The sequence below is a fragment of the Diuraphis noxia genome, unplaced genomic scaffold (genome assembly GCF_037042655.1).
Source record: "Diuraphis noxia isolate RWA-SAM2 unplaced genomic scaffold, SU_Dnox_SAM2 contig0002, whole genome shotgun sequence".
Taxonomy (NCBI): domain Eukaryota; kingdom Metazoa; phylum Arthropoda; class Insecta; order Hemiptera; family Aphididae; genus Diuraphis; species Diuraphis noxia.
Genome location: NW_028301712.1, coordinates 32,895,292 through 32,912,316, shown reverse-complemented (window position 1 = coordinate 32,912,316; position 17,025 = coordinate 32,895,292). Strand labels below are relative to the sequence as shown.

General features: G+C 28.1%; 1 protein-coding gene across 2 annotated transcripts in view; it reads right to left on the bottom strand.

Annotated features, from left to right (window-relative positions):
* Nucleotides 1-17,025, bottom strand: part of LOC107165282 (prolyl endopeptidase FAP-like) — a 277,903-nt gene that overhangs the window by 195,115 nt on the left and 65,763 nt on the right. Inside the window, exon 2 of one of the 2 annotated variants that reach the window (XM_089219079.1) lies at nucleotides 4,685-5,239. The exons of the other annotated variant lie outside the window; for it this stretch is intronic. Coding sequence (XP_089075205.1) covers nucleotides 4,685-4,744 — 60 coding nt within the window. The 5' untranslated portion in view covers nucleotides 4,745-5,239. The remainder of the gene's footprint in view (nucleotides 1-4,684; nucleotides 5,240-17,025) is intronic. 2 annotated transcript variants of the gene reach the window in all.

The following is a 17,025-nucleotide window of genomic DNA, read 5'->3' as shown; positions in this document are numbered from 1 at the left end:
ATTCCATCACGCATGTACATCGCCGTCGGACGGGCTACTGAATACCACACATAAAATAATCGTTAAATGCTTTAATAAATGGCAGTTTCTATAAACTCAGATAATTGGTCGGTAGCTATGCCAGTTTTAATTAAAAACTTAACTCGTTCAGATATAATTCATTTAATTGGACTCTCGGGTTTTGTTTTAGTATTCATTGAGCACATGAACTCCCTACACCACAGGTCACATCATAGAAGCTTATCGATCCACCTCAAACTGTATTGTGGTCCGAAGAACAAATGTAAAACTGTATTCGTAACACGCACACACATATACCCGTACCAAAAAATTAAGGAAGGTGTGGTAAGTAAGTATTATTAAATCTTTAACAGTCACTGAATAGATACTGTCTATGTAGGCGATGAGTAGTATATAAATCAAATTCTACACAGACAGTAATACGTCTTGCAACTGCTTTCGCAGAGAATTATATGAAAGTGATAGAGGTGGTTATAAAAATAAAAACTTAAATACGTGCATCAATTAGTTATAAAATACGCATTATGAATTTTGATATTCATGTGGAATAGTGAAAATATAATAAGTAAATAACATATTATACTATTATAGCATATATGTATAGGTAAACTCAAATTTGTTTGAAGAAATTAGCACGTGGAAATGTGGAATTATTCGTTTTATAAGAGATATTTAAAAAATTTCTCGCTGCATAAATAAAATAATATATTTTAAACAAATATGAAGTCATTATTTTGTATATTATAACGTATGAATCTACGGGTTCCCCGTTCTATCCTATATGAGTAAATTTATAAATATTATGATATGAGGTCATTACTCATTAGAAACACTGTCATAAATAATATTGTTACTATTTTTTAACAGTTGCAACGCAGTGCATAAGACACCAGGTGTTTTTCCTTCTTTTCAATAAAGAATTAATTACAAAACACCTGTTGAACAATGATTTCCTGTTGCCGTGACAACATGCTAATCTGAAATTAATACGCTCTAACAAAATCTATGCCTAAGGCTACTACGAGTGATAACGATATTAATAATATACATCTCAAAAATATAACTATGTCGTTTATCGCTGGTATTTGTCCACAAAATTTCACCACGGCCAAACACTCGATAATTTGGATTTGAGTTTCAAAACAATGTTCACTGCCTTTAACTTCGTAGTACCTTGACACAAATTGCATTGTCAGAAGAGATGTAAATTCCATCAAACGCTCTCAAAGGAATTGTCGCAAGCATAATTATGGCTGAAATGTTTTTGGACAAGACATGATTACCTAGTGTAGTTTGTGAGTTTACTGTTTAGGTTAACTGATGTAAAGATTAATTCGTCTTGGTATGAACCACAGACCTGCAAGAAAAAAAATACTGGAAAGTAACAAAACACATATTTAAAATATCTCAAATGGATTAAATTGGAATCGCTGATGATTAGACGTAGTTAGTTAACTTATTTACATTTTTATTTTTTTACTGTAGTCATTAGGGTATAATTACTAATTAGTGAGTGTTTCAAACAACATTAATTTTATTGACACAATACATTTAACAATATAAAAGGAAAAAATGTCTAAAGCAAGTTAAAATACATACTGTTCTGTTTATGCGTAGTCCATAGGGTTATTATACCACTGACAAAACATTTGATACAAAAAACCTATATTTTCACACGTTAAACGAATTATGAAATTACCATAGATATAATAATAAATCAAGTACATACTACTAAATTGCTGTAAGGAGCATTGACGGATAAATTTCAGACAGGGTTTCTCATACCGAATGTGTACTTAAAGTATATAGTATTCAATGAATGGAATATAATGTACAAGGTGATCATTCACTATCTTTTTTCTTCAATAATTCAGTTGTTTAGAATCTAATTTTTTTGAATTTCGAACTAACTGCCATATTATTTTAAAAATTCTCACCATTTTATGTTCTACTTGAAAATAGTTTGTGGTTATATAAACTTCTGTTTTTTAATTGAGTACTCCTCTTCTTTACTGCTATAAATTGTTTATCGGATAATATTACTGGACATTTTTACGTATAAAAACCCAAATTCTATTCGAACGAGTAGTTATTTAACTTTATGTATTATGTAAAGATAATAGGTACTTGATAATGGAATTTGACTACATAAAGTCTTTGGTGATTTTTAATATTTAGTAATCAACATTATTAATCTATCGATATACATACTTTGTAAAAATGATCCATGTATAATATGAATATAGATACTAAATTCGATATTTTAGATTCTGAACGAAGTGATGAATGTATTGATTTTACAATGATGTGTGTTTTTTTTTTGTATCTGTGTGCAGCATAACTATTCGAAATAATTCTTAGATTTCAAACTTTGAGGGTGTTTTCCGATGTAAAATGAATATCCTTGGTGCATTATAGAAGTCAAAAGTAACAATTTTCCAACAGTTTTCAAAAAAATCAAGAAAAACAAAAAAAAATGACAGAAAAACAGGAATTTTTACGCAAAACCAGTTTTCGACCAAATCGATTTTTTTATATGGTTGTCATTCAAAAACTAATCACTGTAAATACTTAACCAAAAAAACTTGAAAATTTAATACAAGGTTCCTTATGAGTTGTTCTTATTGTAGCCAAAACAAATTAAAAATCGTAAGTCACAATTTTTTTTTATAAGCGTTTATAGTTCAAATTTTTACGAAATCTGTCGAAAACATGAAAATTTGCAAGTAAATTTGAACCTGAAAAATCATAACATTTTTTGCGTTTATAACTAAGGATTAAAAATACAACACTAAGTTTTCCATAAATAGCTATTCCTTCAAATAGCTATAGAGAAAACTCGAAGCATCCTTATAGGAAAAATTTCAAGTGCATTTGAATTTTAAATTTTTACGAAATAGCGTAACGATAACGATTTATCCTCAAACGATTTTAAATATTTGTTATTATTCAAAAAGTATAAGTCGTAGATACTTGAAAATTTTATCAGTTATTTAGATTGGCATTTTCTTTACATGATTTAATTTTCCAAATATTTTGACTTTTTTTGAGATATTTATAGACGACTGAAATTTTCAATCTGTTGTTTCCTCATAAGTTATTCTTATGGTGATTAAAAAATTATAAGAATACATAGGCACAATTTTGATCGATATGATTTTTGATGTAACTTTAAAACGAATGACAATTGATACATGAAATTTGGACTGAATGTTAATAAAATTGCTATTAACATATTATTACAATAACAGTTGAAAAATAAAAGAAATTCATAGTTACAATTTTTTTTTTATAAGCATTCAAAGTTTTAATTTTGACAAAATACGTAAGAATCACAAAAATTCACAAATTATTTTAAGCTAGAAATTCATAAAAAATTTCTTTTTTAAACTAAGATTTAAAAATTTAATATAAGATTCCTTACAAGTTTTTCAATCTTCATCACAAAAAAAATGTCCACAGGAATTGCAAATTAAATTTTTATAAGCATTTGAATTTCAAATATTGACAAAAATTCGTCAAAACCATGAATATTTGCGAATTATTTTGTAGTTCAAAATTCATAATATTGTTTGTATTTTTATTTAAGGTTATAAAATTCAACACTAAGTTTTCCATAAGTTTTTCTTCAAATAGCTATAGAGAAAATTTGAAGCGTCATTATAGGAAAAATGCGTAATGATAACGATTTATCCTCAAATCAGGTATATCCATGTCTATAATAATATAAGGTATTATGAATTATGATAACTACATGCAATGTTTTTGGAAAAATTGATTAACCATGTCTTATGCAAATGCGTCCTAATTGAAAAATAAAATATTTGTTTCAAAATAGAATATATGACAATATTTAAGTATAATATATCCTAGACTGACAAATCATCTCCGTTCAGAATCGTTTTTCGTATGATGCCTATCATTGCATTCAAATCTAACCTACCCTAGTCAGAGGTCCACCCCACCACCTACAGCAGAGCGATACCCACTTTCCCGTTTTTTTTTATATTTTCATAAAACATTTTTAAGGACGATTATCTCTAGTTTAACTATTTAAATAATTGAGATGTTACTCGTTATAATTTTAAACTAAGTACTTTCATAAAAATAAAAAAAATAAATTATCCACTAAATAATTTACAGCAAATAGGGGGGCTGATTCTCAATTTAACAAAAAATATCGCTTCTAGACACTCCTTAAGAAGGAAAGAAAAATCTCAAGTATTTGAAAATAAAGTCTTTATGAGTATGTTCAAAAATTTCATAAAAATCAGAATTTGTATAAAATATGTAGGGTACATCAAAATAGGAAAATTGTGGTGGGGGGGGGGGGCATGTTCAGTTAATCGCTCAGTATACCAATAGAGTATAGATATATGGAATACGTACTTAAAAGTCCGCACGTATAATCATGATGAAATTCGCATGCAATATCGGTTCTTTTTCACATCCCCTCCCTAACGGACAGAATATGGAAGGATCCGACGGATATATCAATAATACCGCTTTTAACACATACTACTACGTGAATTGTGTATTAGAGTACTCTAGTTAGTATAGTTACCCATATGAAAAAGAACACGTGTCGACCTCGCTACTTGTATATTATGTAACATATTATTATTGTTATTATTATTATTATGCAGGCCGTTGTGCTACTCACCTCGATGCCTTTTTCTTTGCCGGATCCGCCACCGCCGTGGGAACTCTGCACGGTGTTCATGGCCGACTATCGTTTATCATTCCGCGAGATAACGACGACTGTGATCTTCTTTAATGTGCGCCGGCGTTTCGACGACTACGATACTGATATCAATTTAGCCGTTATTACCATTGTCATTGTGGTTGTTATCATTTTTTGTTTTCACTGATGTTGTTGTTGTTATTGTTGTTATTATCTACGTCACCGTAATAACTATTGATCTCAACATGTGACATTATCACCGGTGACTTTTCACCAGCTTTTCCCGCGCAGACTATATTTTGTGATAGTAATATAAAACATAATCGCTTCGAATTTTTGCAGAAATGATATTATAACGAATGCAACGATTTATTTCTATATTATAGGTAATATTATAATCATAGTATTATGTCATTATCGTCATTACTACTATGATATACTATCTTCGTCAACAAAAATACATAATTCACGTCACATTTCTAACAAACAACGCGATAATATATTATTTGGATGCCACGCGTTCGTCCTTTTCACCTAAACAAAAAACATGTTTAACAGAACAATGAATCCACCTTGCTAATTTATTATGTAATTGGTATACAATACAAAGCAATATTATTATAATATTTAGATCGCTGTGATCCATTAGAACAGATTTAGCAGACGGACTCGATGTTGTGATTTGGATGATTGTAATAATCGCATTTATCGCATTATTTGTTTCAACACGTTGCCATTATACATGATATATTATTATAGTTACAGTATTTTAGGTTCAAAACGATATCTGTTTTTAATTCAGCAAATTCATCGTGGCATGCTGGCATGTATGTTTATTTTTCCAAATTATGTATTGCTTTATAACCAAATCTGTTTAAATTATATAATTTATGTTTAAATCAGTGAATAATAAATATCACTTTAAGAGCCTTCCCTATCATAAATTATTTAGTGTTTTTCACAGTTGGATTTGCCTACAGTCCAAATATTATAATATGCTATATGTATACGATCTAGAAAAATTTAATTGGGTAACAATAATATTATATTCCATGTGTATTATAAATAAAACAACTTTTGACTTATCAATTTTAAATATTAAACATGTTATGCTTGTCACTATATATGCGCTTATGAATAATAATCGATTAATTCCATTTTAGAGCCGGACCGGACCAAATAGATATAACCATAGCGTAACATATTTATAATGTGTACAATATTAAACTTCATATTAATAAACATAAATCCCTATAGCGGCATAGTTGCGTGAAGTATATAATATTATCAATATTTAATTCACACTTGGAAAACTCGAGATACTCATAGAATATGATGTCTATAATAAAACCTAAACAAAATTATCACACGAAACAACCGAACTTATTGTAATGTGTCTATCCAAGCGATAATAAAAATATTTATTTGACATAAAAAACTAAGTAGGTTTGACTTATCAGTTTGAACTTTGTATGTAAATTTAAATTACATAAATTCTTTCTTCCATCTCTCACTACCTACGATAAAAGTCACCAATAAGGCATACGATAAGATTCAAACACCGACCAATAGCTTTTAGCTGTTATAAGCATTTATCATAACGATTTTCATAACAAAATAACATAGATTATAAATTAATAATAAAATATGATAAATTGTAAAAACTGTAGGTACCGTTGACGGTTAAACAAAGTTCAATCAAGCGCAAAAATATTCATTTTACTTTTACGTTATTAATTTTTTACTTTAATAACATAATTAAATTTTAAAAAAAGCGGGTAAGTCGTGTATGTCGCTGTGCTGTACAGTAGGTTACAAGTGGGTTACTGTAATGGATGGAATTAAATTTGAATCCAATGATATTATATCATTGTATACGAAAAACGATTCTGAGCGAAGACGGTTTATCTGTCTAGGATATATTATAGATTATTAAAAATTTTCAAATCTTAGTTTTAAAAAGAAAAATTTTTATGAATTTCTAGTTTGAAATAATTTGCGAATTTTCGTGATTTTTACATATGTTGTAAAAATTCAAACTTTGAATGCTTATAAAAAAAAAATTGTGACAATGTATTTCTTTTATTTTTCAACTTCTATTGTAAAAATATGTCAGGAGCCTTGTATTAAATTTTCAAATCTTAGAATTAAAAAGGAAAACTTTTATGAATTTCTATCTAAGATAATTTGAATATTGCCGTAAGTTTTACGTATTTAGTCAAAATTTGAACTTTAAATGCTTATAAAAAAAAATTATGACTATATATTTCTTTTATTTTTCAATTGCTATTGTAAAAATATATAATGAGCCTTGTATTAAATTTTTAAATCTTAGATATAAAAGGAAAATTTTTTATGAATTTCTAGCATAAAATAATTTACGAATTTTCGTGATTTTTACATAATATGTTGTAAAAATTCAAACTTTGAATGCTTATGAAAAAAATTGTGACTATGTATTTATTTTATTTTTCAACTTCTATTGTAAAAATATGTTAGGAGCCTTGTATTAAATTTTCAAATCTTAGAATTAAAAAGAAAAACTTTTATGAATTTCTATCTAAGATAATTTGAACATTGCCGTAATTTTTACGTATTTAGTCAAAATTTGAACTTTAAATGCTTATAAAAAAAAATTGTGCCTACGAATTTTTAATATTTTTTAACTTCTATTGTTACAATGTGTTAGAAGCCTTGTATTAAATTTTAAAGCTTTTCTACCGAACAAATAAATTTTTATCGATATTTATAGTAAAAAAAAACTAATAAAGTTGAAAAATTAAAATGTCAGTAAACAGCTCAAAACAAATCTAAATATTTTGAAAATTTTATCAAATATATAACACGCCTATATAAACATTCAGTCAAAATTTCAAGTATCTGCGGTAATTTGTTTTAGAGTTACACCAAAATAAGGAAATCGCTAAAAGTGAAAATCCAATGTTGTAAAAATTTAAATTTCAAATGCTCATAAAAATTTAATTTGAATTTCAGGTGGAATTTTTATTTGTGATAAAGATTGAAAAACTTGTAAGGAATCTTGTATTAAATTTTTAAATCTTAGATTTAAAAAGAAAATTTTTTATGAATTTCTAGCTTAAAATAATTTGTGAATTTTCGTGATTTTTACGTATTTTGTCAAAATTCAAACTTTGAATGCTTATAAAAAAAAAATTGTGACTATGAATTTCTTTTATTTTTCAACTGCTATTGTAACAATATGTTAAGAGCCTTTTATTAAATTTTCAAGCTTTTCTGCCTAACAAATAAATTTTTATCGATATTAATTAAAAAAATCTAATAATGATCGAAAATTTTAAATGCCTATGAATAGTTCAACTTAAGTCGAAATTTTTTGAAAATTGCATGGTGGATGGAATATACTTATATAAACATTAGGTGAAAATTTCATGTATCTATGGTGATTTGTTTTAAAGTTACATCAAAAACCAAAATCGATTTTGTCGAAAAATGAGTGTGCGTAAAATTTCCCGTTTTTCCCTTAATTTTTAGTTTGTTTTTCTCAATTATTTAGAAAAGTATTAAGAATTTTTTACTTTTGACCCCCCAAAGTACCAACTAGATTCACTTTCTGATCGAACGAGGTACTGAAGTCAAAAATCGAAGCATTTTTACTGCCCCAAAACGTGATGACAGAAACAAAAAAAAAAAAAAAACACACATCATGGTAAAATCAATACATTCATCGCTCCGCTCAGAATCTAAAATACATAATTAAAGATAGTTCATATAATTGTTTAAAAAATGTTCGTGGATAAATACAATATTGTACAAGATATGATAATTATAAGATAATGGTATGCATACTATTAATTTAAAATTTTTCTCAAATAAAATAACCATCAAATTAATAACATTTACTTGTATTGTATATTTATAATAATTGTATAAATTAAGATATATTTTATTTTTTAATACATGAATTAATGTATTATTAAATATTTAATTAGAATGACTACTGTTTACCTCATCCAATTGTATCATCTGATCAGCAACAGTCGTAAACTTCAAAAATGATTGATAAACTCTTTAATTATGAAACTGCATTATACTTATTGCAGCTTATTTTAGTATTGCACTTTGATATATTGACAGAAAATACTTATATAATTTATAAAAATAGTAGACAATTATTAATAATAGTATATTTGTACCTCATCAACGTTAAATTAAGAAGGTACTTTGTAAATTTACATTTTATACATCTATTTATGTATAATATATGTAATGGTATTATTTATAAATTTTCAATGGCTTCATCTATTCACGTTTCCTTAATTCAATTATCGTAGACTGTAAATTTGTTTTAGCATTAAATTTGTATTTTGCTAATATAATTTTCGTCAATATGTATAGGGATTATAAATATATATTACATATACTATCATCCGTATAGTATAATAAAGGAATAAAGCATGAAAGAGTAGCTGCAGAAATTGCAAATAATGTCGTTGAATCAAATCACATGACCCGGCTCAAAAGTTTTAATATTAAAAATAAATAAATCTGTTATATAAAACTTGGCTTGGTATGCTTCTTAACAAAATACATGTTAAGACTTTTGAATACACAGAGTGTGTTATTTCTGTTAAACATTTACTTCTTCGGCCCACAGAATATTTACGTCATGACCATATTCATTCAATCTATGATACCCCGTTGTTGTATACATAATATACGTATAATCTTGGTGGGTAAAAAATCATGTAAGGTCTACTAAAACGAATATGTTTCATATAAAGCAATGAATATTTTAAAATTATACACATCACATGGGAAATTCTATGCGTTTCACTGTGGTTTTCACAAAACAAAAGAACAAACTACTTTTACTCAAGTGGAATCTTATTATTATTTTCTTTTATTATATAAGCTTTATATGTAATAGACAATAGACAGCAAAACCTCTCAATATTGGACACTTACGAAAACTAAAAATATAAATGCGCTGATGAGAAGAGTCTACTATACATAAACCTCACCACACCACCATTGGATAAATTGTATATAATATAGTCTATCATATAGCCAATCAAATAGTTGTACGCATCTGAATGTTACTACTGTGTGAATTCTCTCCTCATATGTTCAGGTCTTCGTATAATATATTACACACACACATGTTTATTGTAATTATCATTTCAGATTGTATATACATATTCCAATAAATTTTTAAAAAACATCATCGCCATAAGGTTTTATAAACATTTTAAATTTAAAATACATATCATGTATTTCTGACCATACTTAATTATATTTAATTATATGAACAAATATTTTGCGTTTTATATAATATATTTTATTATCTTGATAAAATGACTTTCTTAATAATAATATCATCATCATAATATTGTATCTTATACATTAAACATTGTATATTAAATTAAATTAATTATCTATATTATATGTATCAATACATTTTATAACGCATACACTTTAACATTTAATGTGGAAGTGCATTCATCCGATCGAAATACGTTAAAAGAAGATACCTTATGCAAACAGATTATAGACAAAAAATGTTATTCTGAACAAGTATTAGTTTGCCCTGTAGTTATGGCAGACACGATTTCGCTCCGAAATACACGTACGTACAGTAAACCTGAGATAACTTTAAGTGGGGTGTATATTTATTTTAAAGAATATAATAGTCTTAATCCATCGTGTTTGAAATTCTCAACACATCAATGCAGTGCATATACATATAACCACTGTAGTGTCGTGCCGAAACTCGTGAAATGCAAACTCGATAAATGCATCATGTATAGGATTTCCGATTTTCACACCGTTTTTATATTTTTTCGAGCTTACATGGATATATTGTAAGGAATAAAACGTAAAATCTAAAGAAATTAGTTTCCTAATGCGAGCTAGAAGGGAAAAAAAATACACTCCCTTAACACTATATAGGTGGGGATTATACACAATATTATAGTAATCAAACTGAAAAAAAAAACTATAAAATGTACACCCATAGAATAATAATGATTTTTTTGGAATTTTACATTACTAACTAAACAGCAGCAGTTGCAAAATTACTCATCCGTGGTTAATTACACACTGTCGCCGTCTCAACACTCAAATAGTTTTCTCAAGACGAACGTATTTATCGCTTTGTATAATAATAATTACGGAACGAATTATAAATGTATATAGAATAAAAAACGACTATAAACACGAATTTGATTGTTAAAAATAAACATCGACTAATTAAAATGCGAATAAGGCCGAAGAAAATGATCAAGATTTGAATTTCTTTAAATATAACGTGACAATAAAAATAAAAAATATATATTTATTAATACTACACCGGCTTGTTTACGAGAAGGGAATAATAATATATTATTATTTACGTTGTCGGTACTGGTAGTAAATTTTGGTTGTCGTGACATATATTTGCACGCTTGATATTGGTGTGAATTTTATTTTTATTTTAAATCATTAAAAACATTGTATTATAATCAGTATTTCGGTTAGTCTGATACTTTAGAAAACTAATAAACGATGAAAACAAAAAACGAGAATACGAGATTAAGTAACGTCTGCCGCACTCAATCACTAGCAGAGCAGTATCGACAATTTATTCCCGTGCTTATTGAAATTATATGCATACATCATTCATATAAATTTATAATCATGTGCTTTGGATTTAATAACGCGTGAAACGGCGATGCGTTATTTCTAAATAGTGCTGCACCGTAGAGCTGTCACAGAATACAACAATGGTATTTTTTTTACTGCCCCTCTATGTCACCGATATCGTATCTTTTTCGCTGTTGTTTTTTTTTTCAAAATGAACGACGCAATTGCATTATCATAATGGTTTAAATTTTTCTGAATGTAAAAAATTTACACTCATATAATTGATACATTAGGTATATTTTATACATTAGGTACACGGACATCTGATATTATAAACTTAACGAAATAAAGTGATTTCCACTATAAATAAAACATCAAACCAGGGGGTGGAGTGGTCGAGCAGATTAAGGAGTCGGTTGCGACGCACGCAGTTGCCGGTTCGAATCTCGGTCACGGGCGGCATCGCTCTTTGGGCATTTCACGGTATCTGGAGAGAGAGGCCGCCGCCCACCCAACCAGGCATGGCAGAAACCTACGAATGCCCATTCAAAATTCTGCCAAAAACCCACGTATTAGAACCTACAGTACCTTCCCCTACAGTTCCCCAGGCTAATGACCTCAGTTGTCGAAGCCCTAACCCTAAAAAAAAAACTTCAAACGATACTACTAAAAATTTAAATTGATATGTATACATACTGCTTTGATCGACATCATATATACCTATTTTAATAATTTATCATATAATATCAATATTTGTTTTATAGATAATATAACCATTTTTAATTAAATTTTCGGAATCAAATAAAAATTTTTAAACGAAAAGACCAACTCTTGTCCACAAGGTCAATCAATAATATATATTATTATCTACAAGTTGAGCAAAACAATAAAAATATCGAACCACAAAAAGCGTAGTGGGAATCGAATTAAAACCTGACAAAATATATCACAATATTATGTTCCTAGGATGGTGTATTTTAAGACGCGGTCGAATAGCGAAGTTGTTGTGACGATGTATCGGGCCTGCATATTATAGTGTACAAAAATAATATAATACAAAACACACTAGTTATACTGTAGTTTAAAGGTAGAAAGAGCAACACAATATGTTATAAGAGACCTACTCATATCGTTAGGACGTTGTGTGCTCATATAAAGATTATTTATCAGCTACGAGCGGCGCTGAGTTCACGACCATCCGACACTGCACACCACTGCAATTTTCAGAAAGTTGTACCCGACTTTACGGTCAGGTTAACGTTCTCTGCCCCGGCCACCGAAATCGAATACAATTTATATAAAAGCCGATTTCGGTACTCCATATACTGCGATGGAGCAATTAATCATTTTTCCACTAACGTCCCGTACCCTCCCACCCCTTGACACCCGGAAAACAGTGAGTTTATATTTGCACCACCAGCCACGAAGTAAATGAGTGTGTGTCTAGTGTCTACTCGCTGTCGACGAGTTATTGGCTACAACGTTCACACTAATACAGTGAAAAAGTTTTTCCCGTTTTGTCATTATCCTGCTCGCTATATGCCGCCTTTTGGGCACTCCTCAAACACCACCGATTACACGCTACTGCCTCTGACTACTCTATTGACGTAATATTAATACTATAAATATTATCACTAGCTACTAGCTAGTTCTGCATGTTGTGATGAATTAAATGCTCGTGGATTTGGGTCTTCTCAAACATTCCATTAAAATATAATGTGAACCGCAAAGATTTATGATAGCACTGCTATTTGGGTTGTTTTGACCAAAATACATGATCACGGGCCTAAAATCATGTCCAATCATGATAACGATGTTCTTGCAGAACCCATTAATTAACAACAATTATTTGCGGAAATCGGTCAAAAACAAGTGTTAGATATAAGTAGGTAAGTCGTATTAATTACAGCCAATCCCACACTGCTTTGTCCGTAGCAAATAAAATAATTCCAGTGAATTTACGACTCTTTTAAGCTATATATATTTTTAACACAGTTTCGTGTGCTAACAATCCGTGTGTGAGCCTCTATTTAAAACACAAAATTTAAGAAATTGTTTTCTAGGAGGACATCCTTGGGTATAGAATTACCCGTGTACTAAATTTTAGAACCATGAGTGTGATACATTTTACTGATACTCATTTACACACATACACACATGTACGTAAACATTGAATTTTACTAATTATATTTGATCCACCATCTATTCCGTGATTATTATAGACACTAATCACCTTTTCCCCATTTCAAAACAATCTTTTTTGTTGTTTCCTTATATGTTTTCTTATGTTATACCATATTGACATTTAAATACCCAATAACAGATAAGTAGGTACAAAACCAATGTTGCCTACCATAATTTATGTGTTTTCCGAAATATCGCGGTCTATTCATGTTTTAATATTACAACAAAAACTAACAGTCTATACACATCTGATGCCAGAATGCTACTTTGAGAACTCATCTGTTTGTGGTTCAAACATTTTGAAAATAAAATCAATTCTAAATATTCTGAAAAATAACGTGACTGTTTGTCAGGTAAAATTAAAAAATCTTAGCATTGGCATCACCGATGACATTTAATATTACTATAAAAATAGTAACTCTTGCAATAGTTTTTCAGAAACAATAAACCAATGAAAAACTTATTGTTATCAACAAAAAAAAAAAGAAAATAAATAAGATGTAAAATTATATATACAGGGTGATTTTTTTATCGAAGAACACTCATACTCATACACTCATACTTTTTTAAATAAAGAGTGTTCTTCGATAAAAAAAATCACCCTGTATATGCTATTTTTTGATAAAAATTAGATTTCCACTAGTATATTGTTTCTGAAAAATAATCGGAAGTATAGGTAATTGTATAGTAAAAAAAAAATTGAACTGTTTGAAATGAACTTCTATATTCATAATATTATAAAATAAAATAATAAAGTTATGTAATTCATTTTAATTTACAGTTATTATTGGCTATTAACAACAAAATAAGTAATTTAATAATTGTTATTCTCTTTTGGATACTATAAAAAGAGAGTATGTTTGTTTACAATATATTTTTTCATACATTAATAATAAAAGCATGATTAACATAAACTAGTTTTTAATGGTTTTTATATTTTAAAATTAAATTGCTTATTGATTAATATAGTATTATCTTTTTTTACGTATTATTTTTTTCCACAATTTCCACTTTGGAAAAATTGTTTTAATAATTTCGATGTAGGTATCAGCATAAAAGTTACAAATAAAAACAAACTAGAATTTAAAACCCATAATCGGATATTATACTCTAGTATCAAATATTATTTTTATCAATTTCACAGAATTTGAATATGCTTACGAACACAATATAATAAGTAGGTAGGTACTTAATTTCTTTTTATTATACTTTTTATAACACATCATTTCGGATTAAATATCAAAATTATCTGCTACTGCCATGTTTAACTATAAAACATTCATATTAAAAATTCTGTATTTAAAAATTAAAACATTTATTGGTAAACAGTAATAACGCGGCTACCCAGTAGATTTATAAAATAATAATGAATGAGAAAACTATTAACTGCCATCGTTATACCACTTTTCAACGAAATAGTATCCATCCTCTTTTAGATAATAGTTACATTTTAATCTCAACAGTATTATAAATATTATTATCATTAATTCTAATGTACTTGCACTATGCAGTAATTAAAATGAAACAGTAAAAGGAAAAGTTCAATATAATTTAACTCAGCCGGCTGTAATAATTCAAAATGTAAATCTAAATATTTTTTATATTAATGGTACTGGTCCATTTTGTTTTTAATTTGAAAATGTATATTAATACGGTCCCTTTGAATTTGATTTTTTTATTGTTATTTTTTATATAAATTTACTTCAATTATTAACGATTTGGTAATTCTTTTAATTTATTATTTTTATAAAATTGTCGTGTAAATTATATCTAAAATTATCCAGGTGTGATCTTCAAGTCAAAAAATATTATATTAAACAATTATTATGATACACAATACAATTGTATACTCATAAAAATTACGGTTTTGTGGCTTGGCATGGCACGTTGGATGCTACCAATCGTGGAATGCGATTGAGAGTATATAACGGCCACAGCTACTAGATGGGTGATCACTTGGGTTCATAGTAGTTAAAAACCTTGCCACACACACACGTGTTGCTACCTACCATAACAACCGTAAAAACAACTTACCGTACCAAAACCTTACCCCTATCATAGTTCATAACCCTTACAACAGCTAATGGCCTTAGTCGTCGGGCTTAAGATCAATAAAAAAAAAATAAATATGGTTTGATAATCGTTAAATGTAATACATATTTTTCTATACCAACCCGTAGGTATATTCTTTGGGAATTGCATGATACATATTCTAGAATTCTACATTGTAGACAACTAATGTCGTTAATATAAATCTTTTTTGATTTTTGTACGATAAATAGTAACTGATATTGGTAATATTTGTGAATCTTATCTTTAGATTGGTTGTTCAGAATGGATAAATATTAAATGGTAATGAGTTTTGTCAGAACTAGAACAAACTAACTCTTCATAGAATTTATTCGAAATGTATAGCTCAAAATGTTATTGTAACTAAAATTCATCATATAAAATCCATTTGGTTTTTCATTTCGTGCCAGTATTTATTATCGACCATCCGTTACCTATTTAAACAACACGTATTATTTTAAACAACGGAGCAAACGCAAATACATCCTTTGTCGTTATGCACTCTAGTGTTAAGTTTTTAAAATATATGTTTATTTAAAAGTAAAAAGTGATACAATCAAATGTGAAGTTTAAATTCTTATTTCAGTAACCTGGTTTTGAATATACCCCACAGAACATTATGTATTTAAAAGTCTTATAATATATCTCATATTATTATTTTGTTTCTAGAGAACTGGTTTGGTTATCACTTTAAATTATTCAAATTGCAAAGTAGATTTTGCTCCTATGATAATCTACATTATTGAACAACAAGTTAAGGAAATATATGATGAATAAAAATAATAAAATTACGTTTTCCACATTATAAAGTTAATTTGAATATAATACAATATTTTTGAATTACGAGGTGTAGGTGATAGAAAAAATGATCAATTATTTAAAATTGGAAAAATCTTATGAAACGATTAACGAAAATGAATATATTTTTATAGCAGATGTGTTTTAAACATTTGGTTAAAACACGCATATCAATGTATATTGAGAAATTTTCAGTGACCACAATCAATAACCACTATATAAAGATAGTGATTATACAAAGGTACTAAGCATCACAATTTTAAAGTGTCTAGACTCCATTAGCCCATTAATTAGTTTCGATCAAAATAAGAATATGCAAAGATGAATAAAAAGTATAAATTCAATAATTTATATGAATATAATTTCAAAAATATGTCAGATAAATAACATTAAGATCAATATTTCTAAAGAAAAGATAAAATCCATAATATATAATCGTATAAATAGCATATTATTATATTTTAATAACCTACAGCTAAGTGTATTAATCCAACGAACAACAATAAATATTTCACCTGACCACCGTCGCTCATGGATTATACTGCTGATGCCAAACCAACTTTGTTATCGTTCATCATCATCTCTCTCTCTCTCTCTCTCTGATAACAAGACGACGATATTGTTATTTACGTCCTCGTATCCGTAGCACTCAAGTGCAATTGCAA